Source organism: Oncorhynchus mykiss, chromosome 2 (assembly GCF_057628025.1).
Source record: "Oncorhynchus mykiss isolate SJ-2025 chromosome 2, ASM5762802v1, whole genome shotgun sequence".
Taxonomy (NCBI): Eukaryota; Metazoa; Chordata; class Actinopteri; order Salmoniformes; family Salmonidae; genus Oncorhynchus; species Oncorhynchus mykiss.
In genome coordinates, this window is record NC_143023.1 from 97,436,367 (window position 1) to 97,449,996 (window position 13,630).

The 13,630-nt window shown below is 45.0% G+C and overlaps 1 protein-coding gene across 3 annotated transcripts in view; it reads right to left on the minus strand.

The window, feature by feature from the left end:
* reln (reelin) overlaps window positions 1-13,630 on the minus strand; it is a 293,151-nt gene that overhangs the window by 61,939 nt on the left and 217,582 nt on the right. For all 3 annotated transcript variants that reach the window (XM_090213321.1, XM_090213329.1, XM_090213323.1), the window contains exons 16-23: window positions 12,211-12,320; window positions 11,942-12,008; window positions 10,353-10,457; window positions 10,079-10,207; window positions 4,364-4,525; window positions 3,053-3,289; window positions 2,371-2,563; window positions 124-236 (exon numbers count right to left, since the gene is read on the minus strand). In XM_090213321.1, the coding sequence (XP_090069447.1) occupies window positions 124-236; window positions 2,371-2,563; window positions 3,053-3,289; window positions 4,364-4,525; window positions 10,079-10,207; window positions 10,353-10,457; window positions 11,942-12,008; window positions 12,211-12,320 (1,116 nt within the window). The remainder of the gene's footprint in view (window positions 1-123; window positions 237-2,370; window positions 2,564-3,052; window positions 3,290-4,363; window positions 4,526-10,078; window positions 10,208-10,352; window positions 10,458-11,941; window positions 12,009-12,210; window positions 12,321-13,630) is intronic.

Here is a 13,630-nt window from a genome sequence, read left to right on the forward strand (position 1 = left end):
GTGTGTGTGTCTGTGTGTGTGCGTGTGTCTGTGTGTGTGTGTGTGTGTCTGTGTGTGTGTGTGTGTGTGTGTGTGTGTCTGTGTGTGTGTGTGTGTGTGTGTGTGTCTGTGTGTGTTACTCACCATGCTCTGTGTGGTAGTGGTAAAGTAATACGCCTCCAGGCAGTGAACTCAGAGGGATGATATACACTTGGGGCAGTGAACTCAGAACAGCTGGGCATCCCTGGCAGACAGGCCTACGCGGGCACAACAAAAAACAACAACAACATTATCATCAACAACATACTCAGTCAACTCCTCAACATACCTGCCAGAAGGTGGTACCAGCAGGTTAGAGTATGGTGCTGGTACCAGTAGGTTAGAGTACGGTGCTGGTGCCAGTAGGTTAGAGTACGGTGCTGGTGCCAGTAGGTTAGAGTACGGTGCTGGTACCAGTAGGTTAGAGTACGGTGCTGGTACCAGTAGGTTATAGTATGGTGCTGGTACCAGTAGGTTAGAGTATGGTGCTGGTACCAGTAGGTTAGAGTATGGTGCTGGTACCAGCCGATTTGTGGGCTTTGGTCATTGTCTCGCGTCAGATCGATGGAACCATGGCTCCCGGCGACTGGTGTCGCGTTAGACTGACGCCGTCTGGACGACAATGGGCTTTGGTTCCACACGGTACATTTGTTGTACGTGTCACAATGTCAGCAGTTCACGATTTAAAACCTCTTTTTGGCTAAGGGGAGGTATTCTGGAAGTTCGGATGACTGACGTAACACTAAACTGCCTGTTACTCAGGTCCAGAAGGATATGCATAGGTTCTGCCCGTTCATAGAGGGTTCTAGGTAGAACCGTTCATAGAGGGTTCTATGAAGAATCGTTCATAGAAGGTTCTCTGCAAAGGGTTCTGCCCAGCACCAAAAAGGTTTAACCTATCGGGACAGACCGATGAACCCTGTATGGTTCAACTTAGCAACCTTCTTTCTAAAAGTGCATATCCAGGAAAACACTAAACACACACACACACACGTAAACACACACACACACACACACACACACACACACACACACACACACACACACACACACACACACACACACACACACACACGCAAACCCCACATATACACACACAGACCGATGAACCCTGTATGGTTCAACTTAGCAACTTTCTTTCCAAAAGTGTATATCCAGGAAAACACTAAACACACACACACACACACACACACACACACACACACACACACACACACACACACACACACACACACACACACACACACACACACACACACACACACACACACAAACACACACACACACACGTAAACCCACGCACACACACACACACACAAACCGATGAACCCTGTATGGTTCAACTTAGCAACTGGTAGAATTGGATAGAAAACACTCTGAAGTTTCTAAAACTGTTAAAATAATGTGAGTATAACTGTACTGATATGGCAGGCGAAACCCCGTTGGAGAATCCATCCAGAATTGTTTTTTTTTTAAATAGCTTCTGTATCAGATAGTGAAGAGGAGAAGCCCAGGAGGAAGCTGCTCAGCACATCGACCACTGACATAACAGTCCAACAGGGAATAAGTGAACAGACGTTATGGAAGGTCATTTAAGGTCATTTACTTTTTAATAATACTAGAATAACTCTACAGGTGTTGGGAGACTTTACTGTGTGTGTGTGTGTGTGTGTGTGTTTGCCTCGGCCTTGGTCGATAATATTACACTTGAAGGAGACTCATTAAATCTGGTTCAATCTCCTAAAGCCTATAAATAATATAATAAAAAAATGATGAGGCTACTTTAGGTTTTTAATTCATATTCATGAGAAGAAAAATCTTTGTTGAATCATGTTATGATAATCTCTTTTTATTCAGTAGTAATGTGTATTAATACTGAAAGATGAGGAAATTAGCATTAGCTCTAATTCTTCTTTGGAGACAAAGTGACACATTTAAAGACTTTAAAGAGTTTATTCGTCAAATAATTTATTATTTAAAGAAGTGTCATTATTTGCTGGTTATTACCAATACCATAATGGAAAATCAGTATTCATGATAAATACATGAATAAATGAATACATGAATAAATGAATAAATTATTACGAAAGTGTTTTTCCCTTCGTGTTACTTTTCCAACCAGGAAATGAACTTTCACTAAGTCCTAAACAATGATACGACCACGAAAACAGGAAGTTAGAACTAGCTTCAAATGATATGACAGGGGTGTAAAACCTTTTCTGTTTTCAAAATAATAAGAATTATTCATCTACAGGTTAGCATGACTCACACCCCTGAGCACGTGTGCCAAATTCCAAGACTGTCAGTAGCCCCATATGGTTGATTATGAACTATATTTCCCTCCTTCCTCACCCCTTTGACTAGGTGCCAGGTCAGGCCGTGATTGGTGGAGAACTCCAGGCGGACCTGTGTGTCGATGTTGGGGGAGGGGTCTCGGCCGCAGCCCATGACCAATGAAAACTGCAGGGTGTAGGACGCTCCGATCTGCATGGACTGTGTCTCCACATAACGGATACTGGACCCGGGGCTGGGCTCGCCTGAGAAACTACACAACGCAGGAGAGAGTTAATCACATTGACCTGCGGACCAGAGTTGATAATTAGACCGTACTAAAGTAAACTAGCAGAGACGCAGCACAACTAAAGCACAATTTGAATTGTGACGTTCCTGCACCACAGGACAGTGGTCACACTTGGAAAATCTGAAAGTAAGAAGCCGAGTGGCTCAGCGGTCTCAGACCACTGCATCTCAGTGCTAGAGGCGTCACTACAGACACCCTGGTTCGAATCCAGGCTGTATCACAACCGGCCGTGATTGTGGAGTCCCATAGGGCGGCGCACAATTTGGCCCAGCGTCTTCCGGGTTTGGCCCAGCGTCTTCCGGGTTTGGCCCAGCGTCTTCCGGGTTTGGCCCAGCGTCTTCCGGGTTTGGCCCGGGGGTAAAGCCGTCGTTGCAAAATAATCATTTGTTCAATAAATTAACTGACTTGTTATATAAAGGTTAAATAAGAAGCCTGGAAGCTTCCGTCCTGTACCTGAGTGTCCAGTCGTGTCGGCAGTAGGGCTGGACGTGTCCAAGGTAGAAGCCTAGACTCTGAGTGACATCCAGTACATTACTGAAGTCCAGACTGATGGTGTTGAACAGTACAGAGGTCATAGTGATGTCATCCACTGCCCACACGTCACGGCCACGCCCAGAGTGGTACGGCTGCCACCAACGGAACTGCACCCCGAACTTACGGGCACCGGGAGGGAGCTCCACTGATACGATCCTGGAGAGGAGAGTGAGGACGGAGGGGCGGATGGGGGGAGGAATGAGGGGAAGGTAGGTGGAGAGTGAGGATGGATGGGGGGAGGGATGAGGAGAGGGATGAGGGGAAGGCAGGTGGAGAGTGAGGAAGGAGGGATGGAGAAAGAGACACAGGAAGGGATGTAGAGAGGTAGAAATGAAGGGGGAGAAAATAGATCATGACAGGGGGAGAGAGGATGGAGGGACGGAGAAAGAGACACAGGAAGGGATGGAGAGAGGTAGAAATGAAGGGAGAGAAAATAGATCATGACAGGGGGAGAGAGGATGAAGGAATGGAGAAAGAGACACAGGAAGGGATGGAGAGAGGTAGAAATGAAGGGAGAGAAAATAGATCATGACCGGGGGAGAGAGGACAGAGGGAAATAAAGGAGGGAGTGTTTTCAATGTTCTCTAAATAAGCCAAGCAGTCCAGCTGGAATGAGTCACATTAGCAAGGCTCTGACTCAGGCTGGGCCAGGATGGTGTGGACTCAATGACCTCCTCTCAGCAGACACATCTCTATCCTTGACACTTTCCCCCCAACCTTCTGCCCACTGATGAAGAGCGCTCTAGGCGATACAGGCCATGCTCTGTGTGTGTGTGTGAGTGTGTAGAGCCATTTGTCTTCATTACAACACAGTAGACAACACTAAATGAGCCAATGGGTCCCTGTAGGTTACATCTCTGTCACTCCCCCAGCACCAGGCCTCCATTAAGTGTGTGGTACCTGGGTTCGTGGAAACCGTAACCATTAAGTGTGTGGTACCTGGGTTCGTGGAAGCCCTGGTAACCATTAAGTGTGTGGTACCTGGGTTAGTGGAAGCCCTGGTAACCATTAAGTGTGTGGTACCTGTGTTCGTGGAAGCCCTGGTAACCATTAAGTGTGTGGTACCTGGGTTCGTAGAAGCCCTGGTAACCATTAAGTGTGTGGTACCTGGGTTCGTGGAAGCCGTAACCATTAAGTGTGTGGTACCTGGGTTCGTGGAAGCCCTGGTAACCATTAAGTGTGTGGTACCTGGGTTAGTGGAAGCCTTGGTAACCATTAAGGATGTGGTACCTGGGTTCGTGGAAGCCCTGGTAAGCGTAGTGTTGCAGGAGGGTCCAGGTGATGCTGTTGTCTGAAGAGTAATGCAGCAGGACTCCCTCTCCTGATTGGTCAGGGGCAGGACAGGAACTAAGGATGCTACGACTGCCAAGACGCAGAGTGAACTGGAGGTACCTGGAGGGGGATGGAGGAGTAGAGAGAAAAGGAAAACATGGATTGATAGTGGCAAAATAAAATGAGAAAATTGATCAGGAGAGAGAGAGAGAGAGAGACAGAGAGAGAGAGAGAGATGCTCACCAGGCTCTGCTCACACTTACTGGCCTGAGGCCAAACCACGACCAACAACATTGGACACTCTATGGAACAAAAAGCCTTCACTATATTATCCTGGAATATCCAAGGCCTGAGGTCATCTGCCTTTGGCCTAAAGAGCAGAAACCCGGACTTCACCAAAGAAATCGGTAATACAGACATTGTCATCCTGCAAGAAACCTGGTATAGAGGAGACGGACCCACTGGTTGCCCTCTAGGTTACAGAGAGCTGGTAGTCCCATCCACCAAACTACCAGGTGTGAAACAGGGAAGGGACTCAGGGGGTATGCTAATTTGGTATAGAGCAGACCTAACTCACTCCATTAAATGAATCAAAACAGGAACATTCTACATTTGGCTAGAAATTCAAAAGGAAATTATCCTAACAGAGAAAAATGTCCTCCTGTGTGCTACCTATATCCCCCCACTAGAATCCCCATATTTTAATGAAGACAGCTTCTCCATCCTGGAGGGGGAAATCAATCATTTCCAGGCCCAGGGACATGTACTAGTCTGTGGCGACCTAAATGCCAGAACCGGACAAGAACCTTACACCCTCAGCACACAGGGGGACAAACACCTGCCTGGAGGTGACAGCATTCCCTCCCACATATGCCCCCCTAGGCACAACTATGACAACATAACCAACAAAAACGGGTCACAACTCCTGCAGCTCTGTCGCACGCTGGGTATGTACATAGTCAACGGTATGCTTCGAGGGGACTCCTATGGTAGGTACACCTATAGCTCATCTCTTGGCAGTAGTACTGTAGACTACTTTATCACTGACCTCAACCCAGAGTCTCTCAGAGTGTTCACAGTCAGCCCACTGACACCCCTATCAGACCACAGCAAAATCACAGTCAACTTAAACAGAGCAATAGTCAATCATGAGGCATCAAAGCCAAAGGAAATGAGTAACATTAAGAAATGCTATAGATGGAAGGAATGCAGTCTGGAAACCTACCAAAAAACAATTAGGCAACAACAAATTCAATCCCTTTTAGACAATTTCCTGGGTAAAACGTTCCACTGTAATAGTGAAGGTGTAAACTTGGCAGTAGAAAATCTTAACAGTATGTTTGATCTCTCAGCTTCCCTATCAAATCTAAAAATCTCAAATAGAAAACCGAAGAAAATTAACAATAATGACAAATGGTTTGATGAAGAATGCAAAAATCTAAGAAAGAAATTGAGAAACCTGTCCAACCAAAAACATAGAGACCCGGAAAACCTGAGTCTACGCCTTCACTATGGTGAATCACTAAAACAATACAGAAATACACTACGGAAAAAGAAGGAACAGCATGTCAGAAATCAGCTCAATGCAATTGAAGAATCCATAGACTCTAACCACTTCTGGGAAAATTGGAAAACACTAAACAAACAACAACACGAAGAATTATCTATCCAAAATGGAGATGTATGGGTAAACCACTTCTCCAATCTTTTTGGCTCTATAACAAAGAATAAAGAGCAAAAACATATACATGATCAAATACAGATCTTAGAATCAACTATTAAAGACTACCAGAACCCACTGGATTCTCCAATTACATTGAATGAGTTACAGGACAAAATAAAAAACCTCCAACCCAAAAAGGCCTGTGGTGTTGATGGTATCCTCAATGAAATGATCAAATATACAGACGACAAATTCCAATTGGCTATACTAAAACTCTTTAACATCATACTTAGCTCTGGCATCTTCCCCAATATTTGGAACCAAGGACTGATCACCCCAATCCACAAAAGTGGAGACAAATTTGACCCCAATAACTACCGGGGAATATGTGTCAACAGTAACCTTGGGAAAATCCTCTGCATTATTATTAACATCAGACTCGTACATTTCCTCAATGAAAACAATGTACTGAGCAAATGTCAAATTGGCTTTTTACCAAATTACCGTACAACAGACCATGTATTCACCCTGCACACCCTAATTGACAACCAAACAAACCAAAACAATGGCAAAGTCTTCTCATGCTTTGTTGATTTCAAAAAAGCCTTCGACTCAATCTGGCATGAGGGTCTGCTATACAAACTGATGGAAAGTGGTGTTGGGGGTAAAACATACGACATTATGAAATCCATGTACACAAACAACAAGTGTGCGGTTAAAATTGGCAAAAAACACACACATTTCTTCACACAGGGTCGTGGGGTTAGACAGGGATGCAGCTTAAGCCCCACCCTCTTCAACCAACCAAGACTTCACAAAATGGGACAAACACCAAATTGAGACTCTGCACGCAGAATTCTGCAAAAATATCCTCTGTGTACAACGTAGAACACCAAATAATGCATGCAGAGCAGAATTAGGCCGATACCCACCAATTATCAAAATCCAGAAAAGAGCTGTTAAATTCTACAACCACCGAAAAGGAAGCGATTCAAAAACCTTCCATAACAAAGCCATCACCTACAGAGAGATGAACCTGGAGAAGTCCCCTAAGCAAGCTGGTCCTGGGGCTCTGTTCACAAACACAAACACACCCTACAGAGCCCCAGGACAACAGCACAATTAGACCCAACCAAATCATGAGAAAACAAAAAGATAATTACTTGACACATTGGAAAGAATTAACAAAAAAACAGAGCAAACTAGAATGCTATTTGGCCCTAAACAGAGAGTACACAGCGGCAGAATACCTGACCACTGTGACTGACCCAAAATTAAGGAAAGCTTTGACTATGTACAGACTCAGTGAGCATAGCCTTGCTATTGAGAAAGGCCGCCGTAGGCAGACATGGCTCTCAAGAGAAGACAGGCTATGTGCTCACTGCCCACAAAATGAGGTGGAAACTGAGCTGCACTTCCTAACCTCCTGCCCAGTGTATGACCATATTAGAGAGACATATTTCCCTCAGATTACACAGATCCACAAAGAATTCGAAAACAAATCCAATTTTGAAAAACTCCCATATCTACTGGGTGAAATTCTACAGTGTGCCATCACAGCAGCAAGATTTGTGACCTGTTGCCACGAGAAAAGGGCAACCAGTGAAGAACACACACCATTGTAAATACAACCCATATTTATGCGTATTTATTTTATCTTGTGTCCTTTAACCATTTGTACATTGTTAAAACACTGTATATATATATATATAATATGACATTTGTAATGTCTTTACTGTTTTGAAACCTCTGTATGTGTAATGTTTACTGTTCATTTTTGTTGTTTTTCACTTTATATATTAACTTTGTATGTTGTCTACCTCACTTGCTTTGGCAATGTTAACACATGTTTCCCATGCCAATAAAGCCCTTGAATTAAATTGAATTGAATTGAAATTGAATTGAGAGAGAGACAGAGAGCGAGAGAGAGAGAGAGAGAGAGAGAGAGACAGAGCGAGAAAGAGAGAGAGAGAGAGAGAGAGAGAGAGAGAGAGAGAGAAAGAGAGAGAGAAAGAGAGAGAGAGGGGGGGGGGTGTAAAGGGTAAGGTTGGGAATAGAGGGACAGAGAGAGAGGGGTGGATAGAGGGAGGAGAGATGGGAGAGGCAAGGGGTTAGACAAACAGACATGGATGGAGGAAGACAGGGAAGGTGTGAAGGGAGGAGGGAGGGAGTGGGTGGCAGAATGATAGATGAGATGATTAAACAAATGAGGACAAAATTAGACAGAGGAGAAAGATGAGAGGAAAAGTAGGGAGGTAAAGAGAGAGTGTGATAGAGAGATAAACATATATATATAGAGAGAGATATAGAGAGAGAAATATAGGGATAGAGAAGAGAGGGATACCCTACAGAGCCCCAGGACAGCAGCACAATTAGACCCAACCAAATCATGAGAAAACAAAAAGATAATTACTTGACACATTGGAAAGAATTAACAAACAAACAGAGCAAACTAGAATGCTATTTGGCCCTAAACAGAGAGTACACAGCGGCAGAACACCTGACCACTGTGACTGACCCAAAATTAAGGAAAGCTTTGACTATGTACAGACTCAGTGAGCATAGCCTTGCTATTGAGAAAGGCCGCCGTAGGCAGACATGGCTCTCAAGAGAAGACAGGCTATGTGCTCACTGCCCACAAAATGAGGTGGAAACTGAGCTACACTTCCTAACCTCCTGCCTAATATATGACCATATTAGAGAGACATATTTCCCTTAGATTACACAGATCCACAAAGAATTAGAAAACAAATCAAATTTTGATAAACTCCCATATCTACTGGGTGAAATTCCACAGTGTGCCATCACAGCAGCAAGATGTGTGACCTGTTGCAAGAAAAGGTCAACCAGTGAAGAACAAACACCATTGTAAATATAACCCATATTTATGCTTATTTATTTTCCCTTTTGTACTTTAACCATTTGTACATCGTTACAACACTGTATATAGACATAATATGACATTTGTAATGTCTTTATTCTTTTGGAACTTCTGTGAGTGTAATGTTTACTGTTAATTTGTATTGTTTATTTAACTTTTGTATATTATCTCCCTCACTTCCTTTGGCAATGTTAACACGTTTCCCATGCCAATAAAGCCCCTTGAATTGAATTGAATAGAGAGAGGAAGAGAGAGAGAAAGAGAGAGGGATAGAGAGAGGAAGAGAGAGAGATAGAAAGAGAGAGAGAGAGGGGATGTGCACACTGCCCACAAAATGAGGTGGAAACTGAGCTGCAATTCCTAACCTCCTGCCCAATGTATGACCATATTAGAGACACATATCTCCCTCAGATTACAAAAGACCCACAAAGAATTCAAAAACAAACCCAATTTTAAGAGAGAGAGAGAGAGAGAGAGAGAGAGAGAGAGAGAGAGAGAGAGACAGAGTGAGAGAGACAGAGAGAGACAGAGACAGAGAGAGACAGAGAGACAAAGAGAGACATTTACAGCCATGTTTACACCTCATACTGTGTCAGTGAGAGTTGACATGTTAGCAACTAGGGAAGAGATGACAGCAACCCAGAGAGCTGCAGAACTTGCCCTCAGTGACACACTCAGCCCCCAGCTCCCTCTGTCCTTGGCTCTGGCTCAATCTGGCTCTAATCATCAGCCCAGTTTCCTCTTCCAGGCAGGTGTTCACTCAATCAGAGAGGAGACTGGCATTTAATATGTCCGACAGGGAGCCGCAGCAGGCATAACCAATCTAACACAGATGCCATCTCATCTCTCTCCTTCTCTCATTCTTTCTTTGCCCTCATCTCTCCTGTCATCCGCAGTCCCCGTCCATCTCCAACCCATATATATATTTATATATATGATATGTGACAGAGGAGGGAGGAGTGACTTTTTGGAACAGCGGTATCAATCAGAGACGAGGACACACATTGAGAAGATAAGATGATGAGCCACGATCTCACCGGGATAAAGTTAAACTCTCTGACACTGAAAATAAAGGCATAGTTGTAGATGAGTGTGTGTGTGTGTGTGTGTGTGTGTGTATACACTCTACCTGGCCTGTGAGCTGTCAAGCGGTGCGGTCACCAGGTGTCGTCTGCTGTCCCTGTTGAAGACCAAAGCCTTACCGCTGGCCAGAACCCCGCAGCCAAAACTAACCTCCGCTCCCCTCAGAGAGGAGAAGCTGTGGGAGGCGGAGAGAAAGAAAGAGATCTGTTTAGAAAGGCCAATCAGCTGGCACTGCAGAGAGTAAAGAAACATAGAGTGCTTTACAGATGCCCAAACCCCAAAGAGCAGACACAACAGCTTAACATGAAACGCATGTGTACCTGTGATAGGAGGAGAGTCTGGGACTGGAGAAGCCCTCTGACAGGAAGGCAGGGAAGGTCTGGGAGGCCAGCTCACAGGATGGACCACTAAACCCTGGGTCACACCTGCAGGAGGAGATGAGGGGAAGAGAGGGAGGATGGAGGGGGAGAACGAGGAGGGAGAGAGGAGGGGAGGAAGACAAGGGAGAGGGGAGAGGAGAGGAAGGGGGAGAGAGGGCATGGGGAGGAGGGCAGGGGGGAGGAGGGGAGGAAGAGGAGGGAGAGCGGAGAGGATGGGAGGGAGTGGGAGAGAGGGCATGGGGGAGGAGGACAGGGGGGAGGAGGGGAGGAAGAGGAGGGAGAAGGGAAAGCGAGGAGGGGGAGTGGGGAGGAGATGGAGAGGGGGAGACAGAGGGAGAGAGAGAACGAGAGAGAGAGAGAGAGAGGGAGAGAGAGAGAGAGAGAGAAGGGGGAGAGAGAGCGAAACAGAGAGAGAGCGAGACAGAGGGCGAGAGAGAGAGAGAGACAGAGAGAGAGAGACCGAGAGACAGAAAGAGAGAGACAGAGAAAGAGAGAGAGAGCAAGAGAGAGCGAGAAAGAGAGAGAGAGAAACAGAGCGAGAGAGAGGGGAGAGAGAGAGAAACAGAGAGAGAGAGAGAAAGAGAGAGCGAGAAACAGAGAGAGAGGGGAGAGAGAGAGAGAGCGAGAGAGACAGAGAGAGAGAGACAGAGAGAGAGAGAGAGAGCAAGAGAGAGCGAGAAAGAGAGAGAGAGAAACAGAGAGAGAGAGAGGGGAGAGAGAGAGAAACAGAGAGAGAGCGAGAAAGAGAGAGAGAGAAACAGAGAGAGAGAGAGGGGAGAGAGAGAGAGAGCAAGAGAGATAGAGAGAGAGAGACAGAGAGAGAGAGACAGAGACAGAGACAGAGAGAGAGAGACAGAGAGAGAGACAGCGAGAGAGAGAGAGGGGGAGAGAAAGAGCGAGAGAGAGAGAGAGAGAGAGAGAGAGAGAGAAAGAAAGACAGAGAGAGAGAGAGAGAGAGAGAGAGAGAGAGAGAGAGAGAGAGAGAGAGAGAGAGAGAGAGAGAGAGAGAGAGAGAGAGAGAGAGAGAGAGAGAGAAAGAAAGACAGAGAGAGAGAGAGAGAGAGAGAGAGAGAGAGAGAGAGAGAGAGAGAGAGAGAGAGAGAGAGAGAGAGAGAGAGAGAGAGAGAGAGAGTGAGAGAGAAAGAGAGAGAGAGAGAGAGAGAGAGAAACAGAGACAGCGAGAGAGAGAGAGGGGGGAGAGAAAGAGCGAGAGAGAGAGAGAGAGAGAGAGAGAGAGAAAGAAAGACAGAGAGAGAGAGAGAGAGAGAGAGAGAGAGAGAGAGAGAGAGAGAGAAAGAAAGACAGAGAGAGAGAGAGAGAGAGAGAGAGAGAGAGAGAGAGAGAGAGAGAGAGAGAGAGAGAGAGAGAGAGAAAGGTACCCATCCAGGACATTTATTATCATAATGTAATAGTATAAATAAAAGGATTTGATCACAGCAAGGCATTTGATGAATGAGCGTTATTGAGAATGAGAATAATTCAATTCAAGATATGACATCGTTAATTCTTTCATTAAGATCTGCTCTTACTTGCAGCCGGTACGGGAGCAGTGTCCTCTTCCAGAACAGAAACGAAGGCAGGATGGACCGATGTACACTGGACAGATACACAGACAACAGAGAGATTAGTCAATTAAATACTCGGACCCCAAAAAAACAATAATTTTGGAAAGACGGGAATTTGATTCTCTTTTGTATTTTTAGTAAGTGAATATCTGAGGGGAATTGAATCAACAAACTTAATGTCCCACGATCTTATGAGATTTACAGGACCAACAGTGTGTGTATAAGGTTCCCACCATTGTCTATGGCCCACATGTTGCCAGCTCCCATGCCACCCTGTCTCCAACGGAACTGGGTGTTCTCAGTCAGGGCAGCGTTGGGCAAGGGGATGGAGATCCTCGTCCAGCTGGAGATAGAGACACAGAGGGACATGCCAACAGTCAGACAGTACAATCTTAGACAAAAAGGGTTCCGAAAGGGTTCTTTTGCAGAGGGATAGGGTTCTACCTAGAACAGTTTTGATTAGAAGAACCCTTTTTGGAAGGCAAATGGTTCTACTTAGAACCTTTAACATCCTAAGAATTGTTTTTGAAGGAAAAGGTTCTTGGGTTATTTTTTTGAAAGACAAGAAGGGTTTTACATTGAACCATATATAATATTTCCCAGCATGCTCTATTGAAGGGAAATTTTCCAGAATTGTTTGTTTTACTGTAATATGTGTTTTTGTTTTGCACGTACATTTATTGATTAATACATTTTTTTTACTACACAAAGACAAATAACAGAGAGGTTTTTTTTAAACTAATCCAATCAGTTGGATCTATTGCACCCGTTACTGAGATGGCTGTTCCAGTTCGGTTGATTGAGGTTGTCTCAGTGTTCAATGTGTTCCTCTACCCTGCAAAATCATCATGAATCCAGGTCTTGTGTGATTAACAACTCCACTTGTTGGATACCTTCACTCTGGCTGGATTCCAATAGGAATTACACCTCACTTTGCAAGCCAGCATTAAGTGACTTGCAGGCCTAATGTGTAACACCACTGTGTCAGGGTATATAACTAGGTCCTCAAAGAAAGGTCACATGATATATGTCATGTACTATCATATATTACGTTCCTTCTGTGTTGTGGGTTTGTGTGTATTTCAGGAAAATGGCTTCCTGGATTCCCCTAAAGCGGCTGATTGGTCGGCCCATTACTAATCGGCGCTCTGACCCCGCCCTCTCGTCAGGGGGTACAGCTGTCTTCAATTACCGACTCCTTCTGCAGCTTGAAAAGCCAGCGTTCCTTTGTTAGGAAAGAGCTTCTTTGTATGTGCTGTGTTGGTTGTGGGTCTGATTAATTTGTTGTAAAGGATTTTGTAGCCGGTCCAGCTGAGGTATGTGTATGCCAAAATGACTATGTTTGTGATTATTGAAATTGTTCACTTTAAGTTAGTAATTATTGTGTTTTTGTTCCCAGGGGGGGAAGGGGAAGGCACCTTGGGAGTGCTTAGGCAAGAGACCTGCGAGCATCCATATACAGTTGAAGTTTAAAGGAATATGTACTCTCACCACGCTGTGCTTTGGTCCACTTCCAACGACACCCGTGACAGATACACTTAGGTTGGAGTCATTAAGACTCGTTTTTCAACCACTCCACAAATGTCTTGTTAACAAACTATAGTTTTGGCAAGTCGGTTAGGACATCTACTTTGTGCATGACACAAGTCATTT